The sequence below is a fragment of the Prinia subflava genome, chromosome 20, assembly GCF_021018805.1.
Source record: "Prinia subflava isolate CZ2003 ecotype Zambia chromosome 20, Cam_Psub_1.2, whole genome shotgun sequence".
In the NCBI taxonomy this organism is placed as follows: domain Eukaryota; kingdom Metazoa; phylum Chordata; class Aves; order Passeriformes; family Cisticolidae; genus Prinia; species Prinia subflava.
Genome location: NC_086266.1, coordinates 7,169,483 through 7,193,867, shown reverse-complemented (window position 1 = coordinate 7,193,867; position 24,385 = coordinate 7,169,483). Strand labels below are relative to the sequence as shown.

General features: G+C 52.2%; 1 protein-coding gene across 1 annotated transcript; it reads left to right on the top strand.

Moving 5' to 3' along the window:
* Positions 1 to 710: 710 nt before the first annotated feature.
* LOC134560596 (pre-mRNA 3'-end-processing factor FIP1-like) lies at positions 711 to 23,307 on the top strand. Its single transcript, XM_063416763.1, has 16 exons — positions 711 to 1,155; positions 1,904 to 1,943; positions 4,790 to 4,874; positions 6,004 to 6,110; positions 6,826 to 6,884; positions 7,921 to 8,031; positions 10,582 to 10,712; positions 11,413 to 11,537; positions 12,514 to 12,619; positions 13,616 to 13,814; positions 14,708 to 14,734; positions 15,260 to 15,317; positions 15,783 to 15,838; positions 16,879 to 17,083; positions 18,550 to 18,708; positions 22,216 to 23,307. Exons 1-16 carry the CDS (start codon positions 1,062 to 1,064, stop codon positions 22,346 to 22,348), a joined length of 1,695 nt encoding a protein of 564 aa, XP_063272833.1. The 5' UTR covers positions 711 to 1,061; the 3' UTR covers positions 22,349 to 23,307.
* Positions 23,308 to 24,385: the final 1,078 nt, after the last annotated feature.

The following is a 24,385-nucleotide window of genomic DNA, read 5'->3' as shown; positions in this document are numbered from 1 at the left end:
TCCAGGCTGTGAAGTTCAGCGCTCACCGCGAGGCCGCACAGCCACACCCGGGAGGCGCAGACAGTGCCGAGTGTCCCCAGGTGCCGGGGAGCACCGCAGTGCCGGCAGTGACACCGAACGGCGTCCTGCGCTCCCCGTCCCTTCCCAACGCCTCCCCGGGCATCCCGCGGGACTCCTCACGCCCTTCCCGGGGAGCCCGTTCGGGCTCTTCCCCGCAGGCCGCGCTCCGCGCAGCGCCTCAGCCCTGCGAGGCTCCGGCGGGCGGTAGAATCCCCGCTCGGCCGGGGCGCTCCGGGCAGCGCCTCAGCCCTGCCAGGCTCCGGCGGGCGGTGAAACCCTCGCCCGGCCGGGGCGCTCCGGGCAGCGCCTCAGCCCTGCCAGGCTCCGGCGGGCGGTGAAACCCTCGCCCGGCCGGGGCGCTCCGGGCAGCGCCTCAGCCCTGCGAGGCTCCGGCGGGCGGTAGAATCCCCGCTCGGCCGGGGCGCTCCGGGCAGCGCCTCAGCCCTGCCAGGCTCCGCCGGGCGGTAGAATCCCCGCTCGGCCGGGGCGCTCCGGGCAGCGCCTCAGCCCTGCGAGGCTCCGGCGGGCGGTAGAATCCCCGCTCGGCCGGGGCGCTCCGCGCATGGAGCGGGCGGGCACGGCCGCGCTCCCGCACCGCGCATGCGCGCGCGCTTGGCGGGGCGGGTTTGGCGGGCGAGCGGCGCCGGGGCCCGGCGGGCTCTGAGGCGGCGTTAGGGCCCGGCGGGGCCGTGAGCGCGGCTCCCGAGCGCTGTGCAGCCGCGGCACTAGGGCCCCGCGGGGCGGTCGGGCGGCGTTAGGGCCCGGCGGGACTCGGTGGGCGGCTCTAGGGCCCGGCAGCGCGGGGCGGGCGGCTCTGGGGCCCTGCGCGCCCACGCCGGGGGTCTCGCCCCCCCTCCCGCCATAGAAGGAGCAATGGCGGCGCCGTAGGGCGGCCGCCGATCCCCCGCCCGAGCGCCGCGCCGGGCCCGGCGGGAGCCGAGCGGGGCCGCCGCTCCTCCTCCTCCTCCTCCCGCGCCGCTCCCCGCAGCCCCGCGGCCGCCATGGCCACCGAGCTGGAGCCGCCGGCCGCCGGCGCCGTGTCGGGCGCGGCGCCGCTGGAGGCGGAGGAGGACGAGGAGCACTGGCTGTACGGGGGTAGGTACCGCGGGCAGCGCGGGCCCGGCCGGCAGCGGGCCCGGCCCCGCCTCAGGGCCGCCCCCGGCTGCGGGGCCGTGCGGGACCGGGGGCGGCCCCGCGGGAGGGAGGGACCGGCATCTCCCCCCTGGGCCCCGCGGAGGGTCCGGCCTCTGCCCCCGGGCCCCCAGAGGGAGCGCCGGCCGCCCCCGGCCTCCTCTCAGGGCGGGCGGCGGTGCGTTATTGTCCTTTTACCAATAACACTGATGCAGGGAGGTTAACGCGGTGCTTTGTTAAGAGTTTCAGTTTGCCAGTCACCCAAACCTTCTGAACCCCTGGGCTAACGGGGCTGGGATGTGGCCAGCATAAACCACAGGACTTTAGTGAAGCGTCTTTGTCCTCCCCATAGGCTTTCCACATGAATGCTTTTATGTTTCCTCTTCCCTGGCACGTTAACATTCAATATAGAGACCTTCGTAGGTGACTTCAGTTCCTGTCCAATAGTTGTCTCTGTTCTCTGAGACTTAGAATACATATTTTGGATTTTGTTTGGTGTAAGACATCACCTCTGCAGATGGGTGGTGTTTGTTGGGTTGGGTTTATTTTTAGTTGTTCCATTTCTAATTGAACTTTGATGAAAAGAGAGCATTGGGGTTATAGTGCCTTGGCACCACTGGGTATTTCTGTACCTGTGATGCCTTTTGTGCATGCATTCATCTTTTTTTCTTTCACTTGAATAATTCCTTTGTTCTTACTGTTGTTTTTGCAGATGACACCACTGCTAAGCAAGAAGATGGACCAATTTCTGGGTGAGTCCTGAGGCTGTTTATTCATTATAACAATGCATGGTGTAAAGATTGAGCCTTGTTGAGCAGAGCTTCAGGAGTGCTTTAGAGCAGTGCTGTTGCCAGGAGCAGCCTGTCCTGTCCCCATCCCATGGGATCATCCCCAGCCACCCCTCTGGGGATGGCAGGCATTTATGGATGTGAAAGCTGAACTGGATGAGTGGACTGGTTTGATTTAGAACTAGCTTTTAGCCCCTTTTTTTCTCTCAGCAATTAGTTTCAAACCAGATCTATTTTCCAGTTTAATTCCCTGTGAAAAACTATGCCCCGAGGATTGGTTTTTGTGCTGGCCTGGCGTTGGTGAAACTGGCCTGTGCTTTAGTCTGGGAAAGGTAAAAACCTTGAGCTTAAAGTCTTGAGATGCTCAAACCAGCACATTCTGTGAGATCTCTCAAGTGGTGTGGGTAAGACTTGGAGATAAAACCAATGATCAGTTTGGCTTTCTGTGTGTGGAAGGGATTGTCAGTCCTGGGTTATATTTCTCTCTATTTGTGTGTTTGGCACCAGCAGAGCTTGGTCTCAGCACAGGATTACCTGTTTGCCATTTTAAATGTAACATTTTTCAGAAGGCTTGGTTCTCACTGGGCTTGTGTGCGTTCAGCCCCTTGCAAAATTCAGTTTAGTGTTTTTTATCATTGTGGATTCAGTGTCTGGAATGTTGAGGTTGTTACAGATACTGTCCTACTTCTGTGCTTAAGGAATATGAAAACTTGTTCAAATAAACAAGTGGTAAAAAACATGGTAAATTGTTACCTAAAAACAGCAGATGAGCTTTGTGAGGAGGAACAACTTTTAGACAGAAATTTACAGCTGCTTTACTATAAATCTGCTGTTCCTTGTCACATTCATCTGAATGTAATTTTACTTTACAAGGAGGACTAAAAATCTGAATTTCCAGCAACTGTCTCCAATAACTGCAAAATGCAGGAAGGAAGAATATTAGTGGTCATGCTGGCTCTCCTTTTTTCCCCCTCTTTTTACTAGTTTCCCCCCATATTTCTTTGTTGCACAATGAGAATCTACCTAAATGAAGATCTGTGGGGTGTTTTAAGAAAGATGACTCTTGTTTGTTCGGCTGTCAGCAGCGCAGCTCCAGGGGTGCACTGCTGCCTTGTCTGGAGTGTTTGTCCCCAGCCAGGAAGCAGAAATCTGCAGATTTGGGATGCAGCATCCCTGACACTCCCAAGCCCAAGGGATGTGTGAGATTCCAGTGGATGCTGTGCTGTCAGCAGTGCCCAGGGTTGTGCTGGCATTCTGAGGAGGTGAAGTCTCTGCCCGTTTCTCTGTGCCCAGACAGTGCTGGGGACCTGTCAGATGGTTCATTCCTGGGGAGCAGAGAGGGCAGGGAAAGGCCCCTGGATCCCAAGTGTCTCTCTGAACCCCAGTTCATACATTTTAATGCACACCCACAGATGCTGCATGTGACTTGAAGCTGAAGGTAACACTTGTCACTCTTCCTGAACGCAGTTATCTCCGAGTTTTAAGGAGATTCTGGGGTGGAGGTCAATGCTGATTTACTTGGATTGGGCAAAAAGGTTTAGGATCCATCAGAGATTTTCTCCAGTGGTCCATGCTTTAATCCTCATGTCACAGCCTGTGTTTGCAGCATGGAAATTCCTGGAGGCTGATTTTCCCTCTGACATCGTGGCTGCCTTTTATACCTGAAAGTGTGTGCAGGTGTCACAGCAGGAACTTGGCACCCGTGGGACCTGTGCTTGGTCAGCTGCCCAGCCTCCAGCCCCCTTTTTGATCTTGGCCTTACAAATGTCTTTGTACGTGGGACTTTCCCAGAACGGGGCTTCAGTTATGCTCAGATTGTTTATTCTTTGTTTTGCTCAGTAACAGTTGGGTTGTGTTGTTTTGCCTTTCTTGCATGGTGTCTCGTGTCTCTCTGAGGTGGCTTTGATGTGATCAGTGTCTGGATTCTGTGAGGTGTTGCCTGTTCCTTTTTGAAGACAATCCTGTGGATGTTTGTTGTCCAATGTGGGATTTTAAATTAATAGCAACATCTCCACAAAGCACTGGTGGAGAATTGGGTTTCCTTGGCCTGGGCTGTTCTGATTGTCTCTCTTGAAAAAACTCAGATTTTGAAGCTCTACCAAGTTTTACCTATGACATTAGAGACAAGTGAGCTCTCTGTATTTCAGTTCTGTAACACTTGGCACACCCTTTTCTAGCATGTGTACATCAATTCCACTTTCTTGCTTGGCCAGTGCAAAAAACTATGTTAACTTTTGTACAAACTCCTAACCTGGAGGTGAATCCAAACCTGGCCATTGTTTCATCAGGACTAATTTGTAACAAGTGAGAAGAATGGGTGCATAATTATCTGACTTTTTCTTTTGTAATTTTAACTACTTAGTGTAAACTATTTGTAGAAACACTGAAATAACTTTTTCCTTCATTTCTCTGGGACAGATGCCTTTGCTGCTGACTAAATGCATGTGTAATTATTAGCATCCTTAAGGAGGAGGTGAAATTTTGCTGATTATGGTCTTATTCTTATCAGTTGTGATTGTGCCAAATTCGAGCTGAGCCAGCTGCCACTGAGCTGGTGAGTGCTGTCAGGTGCTCTCTGCATGTGTGAAACTGATTCTGCCCACCAAAAGCAAAGCCAAGCCAGGAGGATGGATTTTTTTGTCAGGTAGTTGAGTAAATACCAGCAGAACAAACACACAAGAAGAACAAAGCATTGTGTGAAAGTCACCTGGGCAAAGGTTTAGAACTGGCTGTAGGTGACCCTCTAGGCTGGGCTTGTCCACTGTCTCTTCTGTGTTGTGGTCACTTTGTTTTCTCTGTCCCTTCCCCAGCCACACAGAATCTGCTCACCCTCTGCAGGACCCTCCCCAGGAGAGCCGGCCCGTCAACAACGAGGACAGGGAGATGGCCCAGCACGTACGTGTCCCTGCCCACGTGGGGATGTCTGTGCTCTTCAGCACTCCTGGGGACAAATAGGGACTGCAAGGATCCTGGTACTGCCTAAGACCTGGTATTTGCAGTGTTGGGATGTACTGCCAGCCATTCCCAAAGCAGCTCCAGAGCAGCCTTGTCTTGTCATCCTGCTTTGAGTGGTGAGGAGGGAGCCCCGTGCAGGCCCTGCTCGTGCCCTTTCAGGAGGCAGCTCAGGGTCTCTGAGGCTGCAGTCTGGTAGGAAAAGCAGAACACAGTGTGATCCAGCTCAGTGTTCAGTGTGACTTCTCAGGGACCTGTAAAATATGGGAAACACTTGGACAGAAAGCCCAAGGTGCTGGGAATCAGTTTTGGTTCAGGCTCAGACCTCTTAGAACACAATCTGGGTGCTCAGTGCTGAAAGAGGAGGAGGGTGCTTCTCCCCACCCTCCTCTCCTGGACTCTTTGGTGGGTTTGTTTTCTGCCACTGTTCTGCCACATCAAGAGAGTTCATTCAGGGTTCTGACAGACCCATGTGCTGTGGAAAAGGAGGGAGCGTGAGGGACACCTTCCTCATGTAGGGTGAGGTGCTAATTCAACTCATGCTTCTCACAAGACTGCACTTGCTGCAGATCTGGAAGATTTCTTTTTCTATTCCTTGACTTTTGTGCTCAGCACTGGGGTTGCCCTGGAGTCAGATCTGTAAAATGAAGTGACTTGGGGGCTGATTGTGCTAATTCAGCCAAACCAAACTCCTCAGCAGCTTCCTACCACAGAAGTTGTGGTGAGAGAATATTTGCCTTGAGGTTCTTAGGTGAAGCCTGCTGAATGTATTTTGGTGTTTTTCATTTGTGGTTGTGACTTTGACCCTTGTGGAAGAGGTGTGTCAGAAAAGCCCCAGCTCTCAAAAAGAGTGGGACAGAGGAACTGAGGGACCTGGTGAAATTCTTAGAACTGAGATAAACCTTCCCCACATTCACAAATGTTACCCCAAATTTCACGTAGCGCCAATCCTTCAGAGGACACGGGAGTTTCTCTGTGGGCAGCTGCTCATTGCTGTTGAAGGCTGTTCAGGAGGCTTCCTGGGGAATTCTCAGTTGTACTGATGGGCTCCTGTGTGACTGTGCTGTTGCAGGCCCTTCCCAGTGGTGAGGACGATGAGGATGACAGTGACAGTGACAGCGATGACGATGACGTGAAGGTCACCATCGGCAACATCAAGACGGGAGCGCCGTCCTACATGTGGGTACTGCTGGCTGGGGCTTTGGGCTCAGGGGTCCCAGCATGGTGCCATGGAAAGGGGGCGAGCTGAGAGCTGCTCTGGCTCCTGGAGCAGTGGCCAGAACACCACCGTGGGCTCAGGAGCTGATGGGCAGCTCTGCCCTGCAGTTGCTTGTTGGAGAATCCATCTGTAGAATGGGAATGGTGGTCCGTGGGGCTGCTGCTGGAAAATTAACTTACTAATTCCTGGGCTCCCTGGGGCAGAATCAAAGATGGGAAGTTCTGTTTAACTCATCTGTGAAAACTTCCAGAACCTAAATCTGTATTGCTAAGAATTTGCATTAGCTGTGAATTTACTAACTTCCAGCTGTCTGATTTTCTGTGGCTCAGAAATGGCGAGGCTGGATTTGAGAAGCAGGAAATTACATTTTTTACAACTCTGCCTAATGTGCATTGAATAAAAATAATAAGACAGCACTTTTGCTTGCTGCTAGCTGCCTTCCTCTCTCACAAACGACTTACCTGTGCTTTGCTGCATATTCTAATTTTTCCACTTTATGGATAATTTCCTTCTCTTGTTGTAGAGGTGGTTTCACTCTGATGGATGACTCTGAATAGCAAACCCAGGTGAACTAAAGCATCTCCTGAAGGGTGTCAGGGCTTGAATATATTTTGCATGAGAATCTTTAGCCAAGTAATTTGTTCAAATGCCAACGTAGTGATTCTTTTCCAATAGGGGAACTCCTATGAATCTAAACTTAAAAACGGGTAGAGGCTATGGAGCATCAGCTTCAGGTATTGCTGTTATTTTTATCCTTCACCTTTGCAGTATTTCACCTACCTGGCACTGGCAGCTGCAGCAGCTGCAAATTTTGCTCTGTTTAAAAGGATATAGAATTAATGTAAACCAGGAATAGGAAGTGCATTTCCTGTTAAAAATCAGTGCTCCCAGTCTGAGGGGCAGGATGCAATGGAGTGATTTAATAACCCATCAATGAGCAAGGTGATTATAATTCTATTTAAACTAGGAAAAAATGAATTGATTGATACTTTTAGAGTAAAACCACAGAATATTTCTAAAATATATTGTTGCACTGGGGCTGAGCATTGCAGGCCTGAAGAAGGACTGGAACTCAGTGTCCTGAGCTACTTGCAGTGTAAGGTGCTAAAAGAAACAAACTTTGGCCTTGACTATCAGCTGTGCTTATTTGGCTGCTGGAATTTTCCACACCATTCAGTTTAGTTTCTAGTGTAAATTGAGTCTTGGGTTCTGTCCTTCCACATATGTGAGACTGTCCTTTCATGGGCTTCATCTACTGCCTTCCACTAATTGCTTGATCCAAATGAATTATCTTCTGATTGAGAAAATAAGAACAAATTCCCTTTGTAGGCTGTGTACCTGACAGATTTTTGCAGACTCCTGTTAGTCTACTGAAGACTGATCCTGAAAAAGTCTCTGGTTATGAGGAGATGTGTCTGTCTTGGGAGTGGAAAAGAAATACTTTGATACTTTGCCTGGGGAGAAAAATAATTTCATTTTATTTCCATTTGGGGTAAATTTCATGCATGTTCTAATGATTTATTCTGTCTGTGGTACCAATCTGGGTTGAATTTGCTTCTCTGCTGTTCAGCTGCAGGTGCTGCACACCCTGTTTGTTTATGGAGTGACTGGAGTCCTTTTTATTAAAAAGCTGATTGTGGTTACCTGCGTGCTGTAAAGCCAGTGATTAACTCACTGCAGTGCTTTGTTTTTGCTGGAATAATTTCCTGAGCAAATGGGTGGATGAAAGGCATTGCATTAAAAGTTGTAACAGTCCCTCTCTCCCCAAAGCCAAGTTGCAGCCCAAAGGTATTGACCTGGATGCCGCAGGGAATATAAATGGATTGCCTGTGATAGAAGTGGATTTGGATTCATTTGAAGACAAACCATGGAGGAAACCAGGTGAGGCCTCGCAGTTCCTTGTGGTAAATATTTTCTGCAGTTCTAGTTGTGTCTCTTTATTTTCACATGTAATTTCTGTCCATTTACTGTTGCCAGGGAACAGGGAAGCTGGAACAATGTGCTCAGCCTCTGCTGCCTGCCTAGACAATCAATGGCATTTACTGATTGAACAAGCCATGCTCTACGTAAAATTGGGTTGCATTTATTCTAGTAATTGAACTTCCCTAAAGGGAGCAGCTATTTTTTTTAAATGGTCTATCTTATTAATTCCCTGCTTCCCGAGAACATTGCACTGATGCCAATCCAATAATGTTTGGCCTTAAAGGCAGCTGAGTGGGGTCAGGATTTGGGTGTTGATACTTGTTTTCCTCTTCATGTGCAGATTGTTCTGTGTCCCCAGGCCAAGCCCAGAGTTGTCCCTGTGGTCCCTCCTTATTTGAGTCCTGGGGCTGTCCACACCTATTTGTATGAGGGAAATTTCTCCTCTTACAATTGTAGAATGCTACAAATCAGCTGCTGTTTTTCTTCTGATACAAAAATAATTGAAGGAACTAGAAATCCAGATTTTTGCTGTGCTACTCTCATAAAAAGTGCTCTGATGAAATGTCAACTGAAACAAAAAGTGCACTTGCCTTTTCTCAGCCACCATTATTCTCCCTGCCAGCCCCTATATTTTATTTACCTTTCAGCAGTATTGCTGTGCTGAGTAAGTAGAGCTTTCCTGAGCCTGCCTGTGGTGTGGTCTGGGTGTCCCTGCCCACATGAGGGGCACTCCAGTGCTGAAAGCTCCAGGGGCATGTCCAGGTTTCAAACCAGCACCCTGCAGACAGTGCAGGCAGAATGGAACAGAGGCTTTTCTTCTGCAGGGATTTCTCCTTGAGTGCCAAGTGAGACAGAGGGGAATGGGAAGAAGATGAGTTAGAAAGAATACAGTGAAGTGGAAAGATAAAGCATGGACAAGGTTGTGGCCATGTTGTCATTCCTGGACCAAAATAGAGCCAGCTGGCCCTAAAAAAGTGTTGGAATGCAATAGAGGGAAGATTTCTGCAGAGCTGTGTGGTCTGTAAGTTTATTTTAGATAGCAAGTACCTCATTACTCAACAGCCTTTCAAGTTTATATCATTTACAGTTAATTGTTCAGCAGCTTGGTATGTCTTTGAGTGAGGGAGAGGAAGGAGAAATCCTGTGTGGAAGAACTAATAGATGTCTGAAATAGAGGCTGATAAAATCGACAAGTAAATGTGTTGCTGAGTTGGTGTGGATGCAGTTTGCATGTTTGGGTGGTACAGCAGGAAGAGTGGCCAGCCCAGGAGATAAACCTCCCTGCTTAGACCTCACAGTTAAACCAAGCTCAGCTTAGGCAGAGTTTTGCTTTGCTCTTGTAGCAGCTCTTTGTTTTGGAGCTGGTCTGTGTAGGAATATCTTTGTGTGGGGGATGTTTGAGGGACACCTCAGAGGGGCAGGAGGTGCTTTGTAGTGCTGGGAGGTGGGAGGGGTGCTCCTGGAATTCCTGCAGCTGGGATTGCTCCTCTGCATCTCTGGTTTCTTGGCAAGCAGTTTGTGGTCACCTCTGTTATTCAGAAATGCTTGTGCTGAATTAGCACATTGCACAGGAGACTGGCAGTGGGCGATAACACTCTGGGATGGCTAATTAGGGTTGTGACTGAACTGTAATTACTTGTGTAGTCTGGGATGCATCAATAAAAAGTTTCCACTTTAGCTGCCTTTCACAAAATGGGCGCCCCACAATCTCCTCTCAAAACAGCAAAGGTAGTGATGGTCTGGAGGAGAATGTGTGGGCTTAGAGTTCTGCCAGGAGAAAGGTTCTGTGGCTCCACCCCATTTTTGTGTTGGGGGCTGGAACTGTCACTCCTGTGCTGTGCCCAGAACGCAGCTCATATGTGGGCAATTGGAAGAAACCAGCCTGGAAAAATCAGGCTGGTGAATAAATGATTGCAGGGAGCTCTCAATGGCTGTGGAGGTGCTGTGCTGTGTGTCCTGTGTGTCCCACTGCTGTCCTGTGTGTCCCACTGCTGTGCTGTGTGTCCCACTGCTGTCCTGTGTGTCCCAGGGGTGCCACGGCTGTCCTCTATGTCCCACTGCTGTCCTGTGTGTCCCGGGGGTCCCACTGCTGTGCTCTGTGTCCCGGGGGTCCCACTGCTGTCCTGTGTGTCCCTATGTGTCCCATTGCTGTCCTGTGTGTCCCACTGCTGTCCTGTGTATCCCAGGGGGTCCCACTGCTGTCCTGTGTGTCCCTATGTGTCCCATTGCTGTCCTGTGTGTCCCACTGCTGTCCTGTGTATCCCAGGGGGTCCCACTGCTGTCCTGTCCTGTGTCCCTGGGGTCCCACTGCTGCTCAGCCCATGTCCCCCTCCCACCCAAGGTGCAGCCACTGTGTGCTCTGTGCACCCACGGCTTTCTGACAGGAAGAGGCACAAGCTGGGCTCCCTGAAATCTTTTGTTACCTTAACCCTTTATTAAGCACTTAAAGGACAGCTTGAGAATGCAAGTGTGCAGAACCTCTGTGTTAACTCCTGCTCCCTCTGCCAGGTGCTGATCTTTCTGATTACTTTAATTATGGATTCAATGAAGAAACATGGAAAGCTTATTGTGAAAAGCAGCGGCGGCTTCAGCTGGGGCTGGACCCTGCTCCTCCCATCAGCACTGAGAACAAGATCACGGTGGGTGATGTGTGACTCCTGTTCCTGGCTCCAGGAAAAGTGGGATTGTGTTTGTAGTCACAGAGATGAGGGTGTAAGAGCAGGGGATACCTTAGCTCTGAACTGTTCTGTGTCCTGTCAGCAAAGAGAAATACAAAAATGAATCTTTAAAGATTAAGTCTCTGGTGAAAATCTTCTCTGTGTGGAAGGAATAGTTCCATCAGCCTGGCAGGTTTGAACCACTACAGCAGCAAGACTGGAGTGAATTTCCAGTTGACTTGTAGGGGTGTCTGCTTGGAAAACCCTCTGGATGAGAGGAATGCAGGGAGGGGAGCTGGGCCCCCAGGGTTGTTCTGCTCACTGCTGGTGCCTGCTGCAGTGGTGTGACAGCCTTGTGTGTTTGCAGACTGCTTTGGCCATCAAACTTGCAGGAGTTCATGGTGGCCGTCAGAACTTCAGCCAAGTGTCAGCACAGCAAGTATTGCACCTTCCAGTTTTGACTTAGTGACTCCATGGAAAATGATCTGAGTTTAATAAACTCATAACAGGATTTCTGATGGGAGACAGTGGGCAGCAGGCTGAGGCTGAATGACAGAAATGACTGCGCCTTGACTGAAGAATAGGCTGCTGTTCTTTTTCTTTTGCTGAGGGTTAATCTCTGGTGCTCCATTCAGTTGAAAGAAGGGCACAACACCCATGTGTTATCTATTACCTTCCATAGGTTCAGCAGGGAAGAACAGGAAATGCTGAAAAAGAAGTGGAAAACAACATCATCAAAACAGAGTTCAAAACAGACTTCCTGGCTCTGGTGGGAGGACGAATGAAGGCTGGGCCTCCTCCCAACAGGTAAGAGAGGAGCCTGTTTTTCATGGGGGCACCTGGGAATCACCTGGGAACGTCTGAGTCTCCTCAAGCCTTAAAGAGAAGCTTTTAAGCTTGGCAGGAAGCTGCTGTGGTCACTCATTCAGTGTCACCTCCAGCAATGCAACCCCTGCCTGCCCATTCCCCCCTCCTTGGCGCAGGGGGGGAATCCTGGATCCCAGCTGATGGGACACATCTCTGGGAGTGGAAGGAGCCAGGCAAGCACCTCAGCTTTGAGGGCTCACACTGCTGACATTGCTTGTGCTTGCTTGGCTTATTCCTACTCCCACGATGTTAATCTTTGCCTCCTCAAGTGGAAGTGGATTACGAGTTTGGCAGAGGATAAGAGGAGCTGTTGGTTCCTGAGCCTGTGTGCGACGCTGCTGGATGTGTGGTAAACGTGTGGTAAAACAACTGAGTCATTCTAGGGGCAGCCTCTGCTGGGGAAACTGCTTGGCCCTTAGGAGATCGATGGGGTTTTATCAAAAGCTTCAGAAGAACACACCAGATGAGCCAGAGCTTTGGGCTCGGGGTGTTGCTGTTGCTTCATTGACAAAACAGCTTTTGCACACCTGCCTTGCAGAAAGCAGCCCTGCATCCCAGCTTTACCCCTTGTCTGGGAACCAACTCTGTGCTTCAAGGATGAGCATTAAAGCTCTGCTCAGTCTGTTGGATTTGAGCACTTTGGGGGCATTTCTGTCCCGGTGTGTAATCCCTGTTTTCACACCTGTTCATGGTGGTTCTTTGGATCACATTTCTGGGTGTTCAGAGAGCCCAAAGTCACCCCTGCTCAGAGGAAAATTGTTGAGGAATGCAAACGGGCTTCTCCTTGGCTTCTCGTCCCAATTTGAGAGATGTTTTCCTGGTGGGAAAGAAAGCATGAAAGAAATCTGCTGACAGCAGGGAAAATTGCTCCTTCTGGTGCTTCTGAGGCTAAAAAGACGCCTGTGCTTTGTACCAGGAAGCTGGGTGGGACCATCGATGTGATCGGGGGCCAGGCAGGCACCATCCGCAGGGTGGAAGGGAGACGCCGCGACAAGCATGCCTCGGAGGAGAACCCCATCCAGGTAAAGCTCTGGGCTGCCTTGACAAATTGCTGATTTCATGGCACTGCTGGTGAACCCTGGCAAATATCTGTGTGTTCCTGACCTCCCGTATCCCAGTTCATACCTGCAGAGCAGCAGGTAAAACATTGACCCTGTTAGGTGTGTGCATGGATCATTCCCCTCTGCAGGCTCAGTTAATTTCTGGGTTAAAAGCTTGGTCTTGCTAGGAGCCAGTTTTATGCTTTAAAGACGAGTCTTCCCTTTGGAATGGCAAGGCCCAAGTTCTTTCAAGATCACCTCTCCCAAAGTATTCCTAGGAGTGTGTAGCTGGGAATCTCTTCTGTGGATTATTCCCTTCCTTTCTACCATGGGGTTGGAATCTTCAAATCTGCAGTGGAGGGTTTGCACCTGGGGCTGGTGTTTCTTTGTACTTTAAAGTAACATTGAGTCTCAAATCAGTGGTGCAGCCCACACCTCAGACTGAGCCTAGGCCTGTGTTATAGGACCTTGTCCCTTGTAAGAAATGAAAGCCTGGGTTTAAAGCTGGTCTCAGTTCTGGGCTTGCCTGCCCAGTGTGTGACCACAATGTTCTGGTTGGTTCCTAGGCAGGAAGCTGCAGGGTCTGAGGACCATCTGCCAAACCCCCTTCTCTTAACCACCCTCCTCCTGCCAAGCTGCTAACTTGCCAGAAAGACCTAAACATGGAGCCTTTCCCTTCCTAGGCACAATTCCTTGGGTTTTCTCCATGGTTGTGTGGTCCATTTATTTTTTCAGTAGTCAGTTTTCCAGATTTTGCGAACCAGAAGAGTTTTCCTGAGAGACAGAATTTGCTGGGAGAGGTTGTTTGTTGTTTCTTCCCCTCACAAGCACTGGCAGCTGCACTTCAGGTCACTGTGGTGCCTCTGCCCATGCAGGCATGGCCACAGCCCTGCTCTGGTGCTGCTGCCAGCACTGTGAGGGCCCTGCTGCAGGGGCAGAGGGATTAAAACACTCTCTTCTCGTTCCTGTGCCCCCCAGGTCCTGGGAGACCACGGCAGCAAGCCCCAGCCCCCACAGCAGCCCCAGCAGCCCTCGCAGCCCCAGCAGCCTCCTCAGCAGCAGCCCTTCGCTCCACCAGCAGGGCCTCCTCCTCCCCCGCTCGCCGGGCCTCCTCCTCCTCACTTCCTGCACCCTCCTCCTCCAGTGACTTCTGTTCCACCTCCCCTGCATCCTCCAGGTACGTGTTCACTCCTGGAACGTGAGTTGGGATGTCCCAGGCGTGGAGCAAATCAAAGGTGGTCAGTGCCATGGGATGGGTGAGCTCTCAGGGAACACATCCTTACCCCGGCCAGGCTTTGTTTATGATGGATGTCTCCATCAGCCTGTTTAATGCTTGTCCTGAATACTTAAAAATGGCAGCTGCTCCTTGGAAAAAAACTCCTCTGAGCTTTGTTGCCCTGAGGGAACCTTCCAGTGCTACTGATCCATTTGCTCTATTGATAAATGTCAAGAGGCAGGTTCCTGTTTGTCTGCAGGAATCTGAGAACTGTTGCTTGTGGCTTAAATGCACCAGGCTGAAGTGAAGGGGGCACACTCTGTGCTTCTCCTGGTCCTGGAGCAGCAGCCAGGCTCTGGAGAAGGCACCAGGAGCACTTCATGCAGTGACTCCTGCCTGAGGAGGATTCACTGCAGCACTCACAGGTTCTTTTCCCTGGTAACTTTTCCATGGTAGCTTTTCCTACTGCCTTGGATTAAAATGCTTGGCAAAATCGAGATGGAAACACTGGAGTGGCACCTGCAGCAGGTTCTCCTCTCCAGCTCCTTCAGTTGTTCTGAAGACCAAATCAATTGTTCTTGTGTTCACCCTCAGAAAGGAGCTCCCAGTGTAAGGGAACAGCAACATTTTAAATTATAAAGGTAAAGAGATCATCATTTGGGAAAATTATATAATTTATAGGCTAATTCCTGCTTAGTGGCACCAATTTTTCTGCTGCTCTGTTTGCTCCAGGATGTGAGATTTATTCAAAATTGTCCTTTGAAGCTTAGCTGGAGGTACAGAGAGTCCCTGAAATACACAGAGGCCATGCTTTCCCTGTTGTGTTCACTTGTTTTCCTTGCTTATTTCCACAGGCCTGCCACCTCCAGGTCCAATTCCAGGTGGGTGTTACCTTTTTCTTAATACAAGCAGCAATTTTGATCACACAGATTCAGAGCATTTGGACTAAGTAACATGAAATAGGATAGCACAAGTTTAGAGCACAATTAATTTAAATTTAATAAACTCCAACTCAGCAGTGAACCTGAGCTGCTTATCTTCTATTCTGATATAATTCTGTAGGTCAGAATCACTTGATTGTTACATTCTGATCAGAATGCTATGTGTCTGCATCCCAAGAACCACTTTTCCTCCATAGGGCTGTAAGAGTTAATTTTTACTCCTTGATGAATCTTTTGTTCAGAACAAAAGAAGGTAGTTTTTGCTTTGTTTTTCTTCCCATATCCCTACAAAACTAAGAGAGCTTTAGGGTGTGAATTTGGGAAGGAGATCTTGCCCCGAAGGAAAATGATTCAATTTTAAACAGGGCCTTGTTTAGAGTAAAAAGATTCTTTATTGGTTTCTAACTGTGAGCAGCTCTTGTGAAGCTGCAAGGTCTTGGTGCTGATTTCCCCTTCTGTGTCTAGGGTTGTTCCCACCACCTCTGGCACCACCACCAGCTCTGCTCATCCCAACCCTGGATGGGTAAGACCACACCTGGGTAAGATCACACCATGGAGCAGCTCCCCGAGAGGGAGGAAGGGAGAACAGGTCCAAAATCAGTGCTGGGGGTGCATGGTCTGGTCTTGGGTTGGGTGGGGAGTGAGAGCAGAGCGTCAGGAATCCTCTGTGCATTCACCTGGATTTGTCATAGTCAAGGCACAGGAAGGAGCCAGTAAAATCTAAGTGAAGCCTAGAGTTTGATTTTTACTGCAGATGCTTTCTCTGAAGGTGCTCCGGGTAGTTTGTGAGCAGAGGTGCTTTCCCAGGGCAAGCAGGAGGATTGTGGCAGGTTTGGAAGCTGTGGGCAAAACCCGTGAGCATTTCTGGTAGTGGGATTCCCATAAGAACACTCCACAGACCTCCAGGAAAAACAGGGTGAAGATGGAGCAGAGCCAGAGCTGTGGGGGTCCCTGATGTCAGTAACTCACCCCCTTTTCTCTCCCAAAGGCAGCCAGCCAGCTACAACAACAGGCAGCCACCTCCCTTTGGCTACAACTCCGCAGGTGAGCACCAGGCAGGACACATCCAGCTGCTGCTGTCTCTGCCCTGGTTCCTGGCAGCCCAGGCTTTTCTAGGCTGACACACATCATGTCTGCTGCGGCTCCAGGGCCTTGTTGTGTCCCAGACAGTCCCAGTCAGGAGCACACGCTGGGTTTGTTGCCCTCAGTGTGGTGATGCAGTTTTGTGGCTGAGTGCTGAGGCTCAGGTCACTGTCAAGGGCAGGTCCCCAGCACAGAGAAGCTTCCCCTGTGCCTCAGCAGTGCTCTCCTGCCCGTTTGCACACACATGTGCTCACCCTCACTCACATTCTCTCCCTTTTTCCCCACCCTCAGGGAGTAGCACAACCATCCACTACTGAGCTTGGCACCTCCTCCCTGAGCTTTTGAATCCTGCCCCACTTCATCCTCTCCCTTGCCTACAGGCACCGTCTCCTGCGGTTTTGTAACAGGAGAGGCAGTGCTGGGATTTCAGCAATTTCCCTTCCCTGGTGCAGCCCCAGTTCTCTCCCAGTGCTGTGGTGACCACGAGTGGCTCCCTCTGGAAGCCCAGGAAGCCCTGCAGGGCCTGCAGGGCAGGGCTGGAGGAGTGGCAGTGCCAGCCCTTCCCAAGGAGAGGAGCCTCCAGTGCTGCCAGATGTGGCACTGCTTTGGATACGACCTTGCTGCTCCAGCTGGCCACCTCTGCCAGGGAGATGCTGGTGGCTCTGGGCTCCTCAGGTGACATCCTTCACCGGCAGCTGGTGTCCCTGGGCTTCCCCAGGTGCCACCCTAGAGCAGGAGGTACCTGGTGGGACAGGTGACCAAGGGCCCAGGGCTGACAGAGACCCTGCAGTGCTGCCTGTAAATGCCTGATCCTGTGCTTCCCTCGGGGAGAAGGAGTTCCTGTTCTTAGTGAACTGGAAGTGAAGGGAAGGACAGCAGGGAGCTGGGCCATTGCCTCCTTGGATCCAGCTCTGCTGCCAGAGGGGATCTTCGGAAAGGGAGGGACAGAGGGGGTCCCAAGCATGCTCTGGATGACGGAGGGTTCTGCTCTCTGCCTGCAGATTCAGGTTTCATCAGCTACCCCCCCATCTCCACGTCCCACACGCCCTGGGTGACCACGGTGGACAAGGGCACGAGCAGCTCCAGCAGCAGCCACTGGGAATACTCGGGCTCCCGGCGGGACAGGGAGCGGGACCGCGAGCGGGAGCGGGACCGGGAGCGCGAGCGGGACCGCGACCGCACCCCCACCACCAGTGAATACAACAAGTGAGTGCTGCCCTCCTGCCCTGCTGCCGGGCACCCAGCGAGCCTGGCCGAGGGCTGGGTTATAGAGGACACCAGCTGGACTCCCTGGAATGGCTGGGGAAGAGCTCCTTTGCGTCAATAACTACAGCACAGACCGGAGCAGTGTCACTGGCTGATTTCCTCTCTTGGGGTCTGGGGTTTTTGTTGTTTAAATCCGGCAGAACCAGTTCCTCTTGCTCTCCCACGAGGCCAGTCAATGAAATAGCCCCTCTGTGTTTACTCAGTGTTTCACAGCTCGGTGTGAAGCACTGGCTGTAGGAGCTGCTGCTTCTTGTCTTCTAAATGTCACTGTCAGATCAAAGGACAAACAGCCTGCTCTGCTTTTCCTGTGGGGCTGGGAGTGCCATTCCCTGGGAGTCAGCCAGGAAATGGGAGCAGGGCTGGAGAGACCACCTTGGTGGGAGCTGCTGTGACCTCGGCTGACAGCAGTGACAGAGTACTTGGGAAAGGACAGGGGGCTTGGAGCCTCCATGTGTTGATCTGAGGTGGAGGCTGGGCCGCAGAGGCTTCCCAAATCCATCCCTTTGGTGTTCAGTCAGCAGCAGTGTCGCTGTTTCGCAGGCTCTGGGCTCAGAAATGCCAATAATCATTCAAAACATGATCAGAATGTGCATTCCTGGCACAGGGTACTTCCTGCCAGGGAGCTTCCCAGCCCAGGGAGGGAGCAAACAGGGCAGTGTGCTCTTAATGTATTTTTTTCCTTTATAAGCTTTTGGGCACTGTGAATGGGACGGGGGGGAAAGAGAACAGGAGACAAACTTGCTAAAAGTGGAAGAGCTCAGACTCTCCCACTTCCTGGTCGATGCTGGAGCCAAGGCCTGGGTTCAGCACTCCTGAGCACATTGCTGGCATTTCTGGGAGGTGTGGAGCACCCTGGTGCAGGTCAAAGCAGGGCAAGTGGCCATGCAGTCCTTTGGAGCACGCCCAGCTGATTGATCTTGGACATTTATTTGCCCAGCTTTGTTTCCAGGAGTGTCAGAACAATGTCTCTTGACTTGCTTTCTCCCAAGTCTGAGTATTGTTCCCACAGAGGGACTTGTTAACCCTTTGATTTTGGCTTTCAGGAGTTGACCAGGGGGGTGTAGAGGGGAGTGTGGGATGTGTCTCAGTTTGGGGTTCACCCTGCCCCTCCTGGGGATTGAATGAGGCGCTCTGAGCGGGTAGAGAGGTGCAGACAGAACGCTGTGCTCACAGTTTGAGCTTTTGAGCTTGTGGGGAGGAAAAGAGCCCGTTCCACAAGAGGCTGAGAGGCCGTGTGGGGAGTGTGTGCCGAGGGGAACGCAGCAGCGGGAGGGAGCGCGATGAGAGCAGCGTGTGGCCGCATTCCTGCTCAGTGAGAGGAGCTGGGGGCTGCTGGGGAGAGCAGCCCTGCACAGTGCTCAGGCCTGGGGCCGTGTCCCTGTGTCCCTGTGTCCCTGTCCCCGCAGCGACGACGAGCGGTACCGCTACTACAGCCGCGAGCGCAGCTACGACTTCGAGCGCGACTACCGGCGCAGCCGCGACCGCAGCCGCGAGCGCGAGGAGCGGCACCGCGAGCGCCGCCACCGCGACAAGGACGACAGCAGCAAACACAAATCCTCCCGCAGGTCAGTGCTGGCAGGAGCTCCCCCTGCTCGTGCTGGGATGAGCCTGGATCATCCCAGCTCCCGCTGTCCCAGAGCCCTGGGCGGGAGGAGCCTGCTGGGATGGGGGAAGGGGACCTCGGGGTTGTGTTCGCACTCGGAGGGTGAAGGAGGGATGGAGCCGGGCTCAGGCTCCCAGCAGAGCTCCCATCTTAACAAAGCACACACAGAGGGGGTGCAAGGCCATGACAGGAGCATTGGCTTTTGGTCCTGCTGCTCCTGTGCGCCAGGGCAGAGCTCACAGAATCAGTCTGGTTGGGAAAGACCTGTAAGAGTCCAGCCTGTGACCCAGCACCACCTTGTCACCTACACCATGGCACTGAGTGCCACATCCAGCCCTTCCTTAAACATCTCCAGGGACAGTGACTCCATCACCTCCCTGCATAGCCCATTCCAATGCCCAGTCACTCTTTCTGTGAAGAATTTCCTCTGCCTGCACTCAGAAATTGCCTCTTGAGCAGGAGCAGAGCTCTTGCCCAGAGCCTGATAGTGAGGGGGGTGATGGTCTGCACAAAAATGAAACCTCTGGGGCAGAGCAGCACGTCCTGAAATCACAGCTTTTCTGCAGAAAATGGATTTGCAACAGATGATCCTCCTGGAAGAGCAGTCCCCAGCAAAGCAGCAGCTCTGCTCTCTGAGCTGAGGCAGGTTCTGTGCTCAGGTCCTGTCTCACTTCACATCCCATTAATGACTTGCTCTTGCTCTTTTTTTCTTGGTGCTTCAGCTCCCTTCTTTTAGGTGAAATTCCTGTCAGGTCTGTAGGTAATTACCCTTGTTTTGAAACTGGTATCAGAAAAACTCCTACGTAATGACTGGAGGAAAAAGGCTGTTTCTGTCCTTAAGGAGATGAGTAAGTTTTCAAGGAAGGACTGATTGCTGAAGGGTTGGAAGCAAAATGATAGGAAGAAAGACTAAGACCATAATAAAAATTGAATACAGAGCAACTGGAAGCTGAGCTGGTATCAGACAAACAAGTCTTGGCTTTAGGGTTATTTCTCAGCTTCCTCTGCTCAGAGTTGGAACCTTGGAGTAGATACCTCACTGCAGGAATCCTGCCCATGGTCCCCTCCAACCCAAACCATTCTGGGATTCCCTGCTTGAGGCACGCTGGGCTTTGAGCCTGTTTGAGGCATCTGCAGATGAAAGGGTTTCGTTTCCAGCTTCCTGCAACCTGAGCAGTCTGGAGGAAATCACTGACGCTGGTTTCAGTATTAAAGGACATTGTCCCAGCATAAACCACTGATACACTGGCCACGAGGTGGCTGAGGGTGTTTTGTGGAGAGGCAGCAGCCTTTTATTTTTCCCTATTTTTTTTTGCCTTTAATGACTGTGAAACCATTTATTAAACCAGTCAGAAAATTACTTGAAGCCAGGAGCTTTTCAGCCAGGTTCAGCCAGTTCTGTGTCTGCTGCTAAACTGGAATTCCAGCTGTGCTGGGAATTGTTCTGCACACCTGCTGCTGTCTCTGCTCATGAGCTGTGCCTGCACAGTCACAGTTTATCCTGGGATAAATTCATCTGCCTGTTCCTGTTCTCTGGGCTGTGCTTTAACTCTGCCACCTTCACACCACGGTCAGCTCCTGGGAGCTGCCTTGGTTTGAACCTGTGAGAGAAGCAGCAGAAAATCTCCTCCCAGCAGGGGCCAAAAGCTGCTCCCTTCTCCTGCTGGGAGGCAGAGCTGCTCCTGGGCTGTGCTGGCTGCAGGGAGCAGCTGGCAGGGCACAGGCTCAGGGCATGCACGGCCTGCCCAGGCCTCTTCTGCCTGGGGTTGTTCCCACATCACAGAAATCCTGGGAAACGTCCCCGGTTACCCACCCACATCTGGAAAACCGGGGGAGATAAAGGAGCTGTAAAGCACGAAGGCAGCAAAGAGCCAGGTCAGGTGTGAGTCAGCAGGAGAAACAGGATCTGCCCCATGGGAAGCCACATTTTTCTCGCTCCACTGATCCCTTTGCTGCCTCTAGTCCAGGGATTTCCCCTGCGTGTTGAGAGGAGTGAAAGTTCCAAACACATCTTGAGTTTAGGACTCCTCCTCTCAGCCTCAGAGCTGTGTCAGGATTGTTGGAGCTGCTTGGGAGTGGAAGAACACTGAGATATTACTGCCTGTGGACACTGCCAGGAGTGGCAGTGGCAGCGTGTGACAGTGGCAGCGTGTGACAGCCTGTGGCAGCGTGTGACAGCCTGTGGCAGTGTGTGGCAGAGGCAGTGTGTGGCAGCGGCAGCGTGTGACAGTGGCAGCGTGTGGCAGTGGCACTGTGTGACAGTAGCAGTGTGTGGCAGTAGCAGTGTGTGGCAGTGACAGCGGCAGTGTGTGACAGTGGCAGTGTGTGGCAGTATGTGGCAGTGACAGTGGCAGTGTGTGACAGTGGCAGTGTCAGTGTGTGACAGTTGTAGTGTGTGGCAGTGGAAGTGTGTGACAGTTGCAGTGTGTGACAGTGGCAGTGGCAGTGGTGTGACAGTGGCAGTGGTGTGACAGTGGCAGTGGTGTGACAGTGGCAGTGTGTGGCAGTGGCAGTGTGTGACAGTGGCAGTGGTGTGGCAGTGGCAGTGGTGTGACAGTGGCAGTGTGTGGCAGTGGCAGTGTGTGACAGTGGCAGTGGTGTGACAGTGGCAGTGGTGTGGCAGTGGCAGTGTGTGACAGTGGCAGTGGTGTGACAGTGTCAGTGTGTGACAGTGTCAGTGTGTGACAGTAGCAGTGTGTGACAGTGGCAGTGGCAGTGTGTGACTGTGGCAGTGGTGTGACAGTGTCAGTGTGTGACAGTGTCAGTGTGTGACAGTAGCAGTGTGTGACAGTGGCAGTGGTGTGACAGTGGCAGTGGTGTGACAGTGGCAGTGTGTGGCAGTGGCAGTGTGTGACAGTGGCAGTGGTGTGGCAGTGGCAGTGGTGTGACAGTGGCAGTGTGTGGCAGTGGCAGTGTGTGACAGTGGCAGTGGTGTGACAGTGGCAGTGGTGTGGCAGTGGCAGTGTGTGACAGTGTCAGTGTGTGGCAGTGGCAGTGTGTGACAGTGGCAGTGGTGTGGCAGTGTCAGTGTGTGGCAGTGGCAGTGTGTGGCAGTGACGGTGGCAGTGTGTGACAGTGGCAGTGGCAGTGTGTGACAGTGTCAGTGTGTGACAGGGTCACTGTGTGGCAGTGGCAGTGTGTGACAGTGTGACAGTGGCAGTGGTGTGGCAGTGGCAGTGTGTGACAGTGACGGTGGCAGTGTGTGACAGTGGCAGTGGCAGTGTGTGGCAGTGGCAGTGTGTGACAGTGACAGTAGCAGTGTGTGGGCATGGCAGTGTGTGACAGTGTCAGTGTGTGGCAGTAGCAGTGTGTGACAGTGTGACAGTGGCAGTGTCAGTGCTGGTGCATCACAAAACCCCTGCGGTGCCCTCAGTGCTGCTGTTGGGATCAAAGCCCTGTGCCCGTCCCTGGCTCCCTGCTGTGGCAGGGCTGTGTCTGATGTCCCTTTGTCCCCTGTGTCCCTGCCCAGGAAGCAGCACGAGAGCGAGGAGGGGGAGAGCCACCGGCGCCACAAGCACAAAAAGAACAAGCGCAGCAAGGAGGAGAAGGAGGCCAGCGAGGACGGGGCGCAGGAGGGCGAGGAGCAGGACACCAAGGAGTGAGGCAGCCCCTCGGCCCTCGGCAGGAACTCGCTCCTGTGGAACCAGCGTGGCATTGGTGATGTTTCAGTTGGGGGGTGATTTTTTTTTTATTGTTATTTTTTACTTTCTCCGAAGGGAAGAGGCTGACGGGGCGAGCCGGGGCACAGCCGGCAGCGCTGCAGGAGCTGCACGTGCCCTCAAACTCCCTTTTTTGTTGGTTTTTGATACAAGACAATACAGCAGTACTAGTTACAAAGCACTGAGCTGCTCTACTCATCCACGTCCCTAGGGAGAACTTTGGTGTATCAGATCCTATGGTTTCTGATGGAAGATGGCTTCAGCTGAAACTAACGCAATTAGGTGATAGTTCTTGGTTCTTTTTGTCATCATCATTCCTTTTTGAGAACTAGGACAGTAAGTGCAACTTGAAATTTATTGTCCAAAGAACAGCGTGATTTAGATGCCGGGAGCCAGCTTAGAGTCTGGTGTCCAGTAGTGACAAGTCTCATCCCTGAATAAATTTGTTTATAGCTACAAAAGCAGCTTCTGATTTCTCCATGGCCAGCTGGACGTGTCAGGAGGAGCTGCAGGATCTGCTCCAGGTGGGCACAGGGGCCTGCCTGGATGTGGCAGCTTCCAGAAGCTGCTGAGAGCGTTCACACAGAGTGTGCAGAGACTCCAAAAATGGCTTTTTTTATCCATGGCTAAGGCAGTTCTGTCATATTACACCTCTACGTGGGGAATCAACGAAGATCCAGAGCAAGAGCATGAATCTCTCTTTAATTCCTTTTGACTTAACTATTTTATTTCCTTTTTTTACTCTGAGTTGACTGAATAACCTAGAGTGCAGTAGAGAACACCAAGTCCCAGTTAGCAGCTTGCCCTCGTGGGGTTGGCGTTTCTATTTGGGTATCATCGACACTCCTGTCCAATGCATTCCTTTCCCTTAGATCCCAAAATAAATTTAGTCAAATTCCAAAGTTTCTTTGGACTTAGTATTGGTTGGGGAAGGGCAACAGAGATATTTCTGGGTGGGAAGAACAAGAGAAATAATTTTGAGGGGTTTTGGTTTGTCTGGTCCTTAGGATCCTGCCCTTCTGTTCGTGTGAGCCCAAAAATGTTTCATTTTCCTTTGACTTATTTAAAACTGTCTGAAATATTTGTCTTAAAATAATATGGTTCTGAAATGTTCTGTATTTTTTGGTATTGTAATCTTAGAAGCCTTGAGTGCACTGGGCAGTGCCCAGCCTGTGCCAGGAGAGCCCTTTGGTTCAGGTTCAGCACTGTGACAGTGCAGTGATGGGTTTGTAACTGCAGAGCCCAGGGGAAGAGGAGAACCGGGGCTTCTGCTGGGTTTTGGTTTTCATGGAGTTTTTTTCATGTGCTTGAGCTCTTGGGAAGTGTGTGTGCCCTGAGGCAGGGTTAGCTGGGAGCAGGCTGCAGGCTGCTCCTGCCTCTGCAGCCATGGTGGAACCCACATTTAGGAATCTCCCCACTGCCCCTGGCAGCTCTGCAGGTGGCAGCAACCCCAGCTCCCGGCACTGGGCGTGCAAGGAGCAAGGGAATCCTGCTGGGGCTGCAGCTGGGGCAGGGCTGCAGCTGGGAGTGCCCAGAAGCTTTTGGGAGAATGGGCTGGACTTGCTGTGCCCCAGGAGAAATCAGACCAGAGCGGTGGGGAGGGTTCAGGAGCGCTTGGTCCCTGGCAGTGCCGGGGGAGAGGGGCCCAGGCCGGCCCAGCTCCCTCAGGAGCTGCGTTAGGGGTGCTGGGACAGCCTGGCCTGCTCCAGCTCTGAGCCTGCTGGGCAGAGCCAGAGGGGGCCCGGGCAGTGCCCCCAGCCCCCCTGAGCTGCCTTTGCCTGCCTGCATCAGCAGTGGAGCTGCCACGGGAGTGCTGCACCCAGGTGAGTGCGGCCCGGCCCCTGCCAAGGGCATTTCTGCCACCTTTGCATGCTCAGGTGTCCCTGGTGCCTCTCCAGGGCTGTTCCACACCCCCTCCCTGAGCTCCTGAGTTAATGGTGATCACACCCGGGCTGCAGCCCCCAGCCCTGGTGGTGCCGT

Bases quoted from the DNA above. Each gene is read 5' to 3' on its own strand.
- LOC134560596 (XM_063416763.1), top strand. From the start codon at position 1,062: ATGGCCACCGAGCTGGAGCCGCCGGCCGCCGGCGCCGTGTCGGGCGCG. The intron at 4,875-6,003 runs GTACGTGTCCCT...GTGCTGTTGCAG, and splicing joins ACAGGGAGATGGCCCAGCAC to GCCCTTCCCAGTGGTGAGGA. The intron at 18,709-22,215 runs GTCAGTGCTGGC...GTCCCTGCCCAG, and splicing joins AAACACAAATCCTCCCGCAG to GAAGCAGCACGAGAGCGAGG.